The 3411-nt window shown below is 42.0% G+C and overlaps 1 protein-coding gene across 1 annotated transcript; it reads left to right on the top strand.

The window, feature by feature from the left end:
- The first annotated feature begins 275 nt into the window (after window positions 1-275).
- PATE2 (prostate and testis expressed 2) lies at window positions 276-2189 on the top strand. The gene is made up of 4 exons (XM_030829690.1): window positions 276-358; window positions 505-528; window positions 1081-1209; window positions 1565-2189. Exons 1-4 carry the CDS (start codon window positions 307-309, stop codon window positions 1699-1701), a joined length of 342 nt encoding a protein of 113 aa, XP_030685550.1. The 5' UTR covers window positions 276-306; the 3' UTR covers window positions 1702-2189.
- Window positions 2190-3411: the final 1222 nt, after the last annotated feature.

Genomic DNA, 3411 nt, shown 5'->3' on the forward strand with positions numbered 1-3411 from the left:
CCTGAATCTAGAATGAAAGTTGAAAATACTTTTTAAAACTCTGCAATATTGAAATAGGAGCAGGTCTGGTGAATCAGGAATATTACCATTTCATTTTTATTAGAGGATTTGCACAAAATCAAAGTGAGTACCCTCTTTAGAATGCTGTGCAGCAATCAGATATGGTGGTTTGGCCCTGGGAATATTGTCATACTGTCTGTCCCTGAAATTTTATGATTATATAATTTAGATGACTAGCCCAAGGACAGATCACGAGAGAACAACTTGCTCCTTCCACAGGAAGCTGCACCCGACAGAAGCTCCAGGATGCTTGTTCTCTTTCTGCTAGGCACAGTCTTTCTGCTCTGCCCATATTGGGGTAAGTCCTGGAGACAGAGGGGAAATTGGTGGTTGCTTAAGAGATGGACAGATGCTGGGGGAAGAGAAAGTTTTCAAAATTGGCTCTTGGGGCAGTGGCAGATGTATGTGAGATTGTAACATGGAAGGTTTTTCTTCTTTTCACAGGTGAACTTCATGACCCTATAAAAGGTACAATCATGGCTTCTCTGAAGTCCACGCCTTCTCTGAAGGCGATTTGTGACATGTTTAGGAGCAAACCTTCCCTTCATCTTCAGAGAGCCCTGCAATCCATTCTTATTATAGAATCGTAGGGGTTTCACCTCCTTCCAGACCTGTTTTGTCCATTTCTTAGAGTAAGGAGGCTAAGGTCTGCTTTACTTTCTTTTACCCATTACTCGGCAAAATCATCAGGCTAGATAAGCGGTTCATTACTGGAGGTCCATGGATAAATTTCATGGGAACCCTGACCTCCTGAAATCATATACAGTGTTTGATTTATGTTTGTACAGGTGATCTTTCACAAGATTTTTTAATTGGAGAAAATGTGTACAAATTTATTAATGTGTACATGGGGAGGACTGCAGCATGATTATCCCTATCTTTCTCAAGATTACCAAGAGTCCATGGTCCAAAAAATGTTAGGAACCACTAGGCAAGAGTAAGGTCCTGTAGTGGAGCCCCCAGCCCCAGAGAATATTCTCAAGACTGCATCCTCTAAGCACCTCTTTTTGTATCTGGCAGCGACTGAAATAATGTGTTATAAATGTAAAAAATATCATCTCGGGTTATGCTATGGTGTCATGACATCCTGCTCCCTGAAGCATAAACAGTCCTGTGCAGTTGAGAACATTTACATCCTTACAAAGAAAGGTAATGTGGAGTATAGAGTGACTGGAAAATCACTACCATGATCCCTGAGAAACAGTGGTGTTCTTTTGCCCTCAGAGTGAGTGGGTGAATGGGATGGGTGAGTATGGGGTGGTCATGAGGGGATGGCAAAGACAAACTTTTCCCTAAGACCATATTGGGTGAAAAAGAGGCTGATGTCCCTTACCTGGCAGGGAATAAAATCTACTCTCTGGGTCAGCAACTAACAGACTCAGCTTTGGAACTCATTTGGGCCTAGAGAAAGGTTAGTGAGGACACAGAAACAGATTACTCCTAGGAACGCAGTAAAAGGAAATGAGGTCATTATGATCATATTTCCTCTCTTTTACCTCCTCAGGGCAGAGCATGTATCATTATTCAAAACTGTCGTGTATGACCAACTGTGAGGACATCAACTTCTTGGGGTTCACGAAGAGGGTAGAGCTCATCTGTTGTGATCATAGTAACTACTGCAACCTCCCTGAGGGAGTTTAGTTCTATGTCTCTCCTGGATTTTGGGTTCTTTTTCAACCACTACCCTCTTTTTCTCTTCCCTGAACCTGAATTTTGCTCTCCTCTTCTATGCAATGGTAGAGAGTGAGGAAGCCAGCTCATAGTGAAAACACAAGCAGGCATAAGGAGACGCAGTGCGGACAGCAGAGCCTATTGATGATGGAGCACTAGACTCACTCTTTGCACATCCCTGTCGCTCACAGGTGGGAGGGGTTTTGCTCTCCTTACATGATACTGCCATGAATAAGCTCAGACTTGGTCATTTATTATCTCCTGTATGAAAATGTGAACACTCGGGCCATAATAATCTCCAATTTGTACTGAGAATTCTGTGACTATCCTCTATCCTCATCTATACACACACTCCTCTCCGTTGGAATTCTCTTTGGATTAGCCCTGACACTTTCTGGCACTGTCCTTTTCTGCCCATGGGTTCTGGAGAGGGCTAACCCCAGCTTCCCAGTGTGTTGGCAGCATGGGCCAAGTCTTTCTCTGATAGAGCTCTTGGGGGAACCTCAGGGCAGAAAAAGAACTGAACAGACATAGGGATGAGCATCAAAGAAAATTTCAGGGGGCATTTCAATTGGTAAAAACTAAGATCTGAGAAATAACTTGCTGTGGGTGGAATTGGCTTGAATTATCATTGCCCTGGCTGGCCAGGCAGCCTTGGGCACATGGCTGAACTAGGTGATTGGATTGGGAACAGAGTGTTTTTTAAAGGATGGCTAGTCAGGTTCTTCTCATGGGACTGAGAAAACAAAATGCTGATAATGTGGCAGGTGGCATGGTAGTTGAAGATAATAGGATGTAAATAGATACCATGAGGTAGTGTTCAAGTAACAGAATGACCTGTGTAAGAGGAAGTTATGAGTATGCAGAAAGTGTGAGAAAGGTAGCATATACGGGGTAATGGTGGTGGGAAGAGAAGCAGGAAGACACAGAGAAACAGATAGGAAGAGAAACTGAGTAGCATTGATGTTGGAGCACACCTGTGGCCAAGGTGGCACGTTTTCCTTGGATACACACTAACCGTGGTGTTTCTGTCCTTATGAGGCTGACTGCAGTTCTTGGTCCTGAGCTTCTTTCTCTTATATTATGCCACATAAAATTCTTACAATGAACCAACCAACCTTCTATTTGAGTAGTCTGGTATACCCTATCTTTGTCTATGTCTGAGAATATAATCCTTTCTGAGGAATTCTCAATTTGGATTTTGCAGAGTCAGGATGAAAAATACATGAAGACAGTTCTTTCAAGGTAGACAAGCAAACTAGAAAAGCCAACATAATATGAATATTTTAAGTTTGAGTTATGGGATCTAGTTGTGTAAGAGCTCTCTCCCCATTGAATCATGGGGATGGTAGAAGTCAGCCTAGAAAAAGAAAAGAAAATATTGTTTAGCTTTGGTTTTCAAAATAGACTTTAAAAATATGTTTGAATCGATGTTTAACAAAGCCGAAGTTTGGTTTTGTTGAGCATGCAGAGAGTTTTAATTATAAAATCTTTATGTTTCAAGAGCACACACTGGCATTCTCAGCATTATAGCATTGAATTTGTCTTTATGTAGTGGATGATTTGGATTTGAATTTGGTGGCTTCCAAAATCCCCTTTGCTGATAAGTGCACCCAGCTGCATCAAGTGTTGGCTTATGACAACTCACAGTTATTTACTTCTTTGGAGATTTGCTCTCTA

This window comes from Nomascus leucogenys, chromosome 15, assembly GCF_006542625.1.
Source record: "Nomascus leucogenys isolate Asia chromosome 15, Asia_NLE_v1, whole genome shotgun sequence".
In the NCBI taxonomy this organism is placed as follows: domain Eukaryota; kingdom Metazoa; phylum Chordata; class Mammalia; order Primates; family Hylobatidae; genus Nomascus; species Nomascus leucogenys.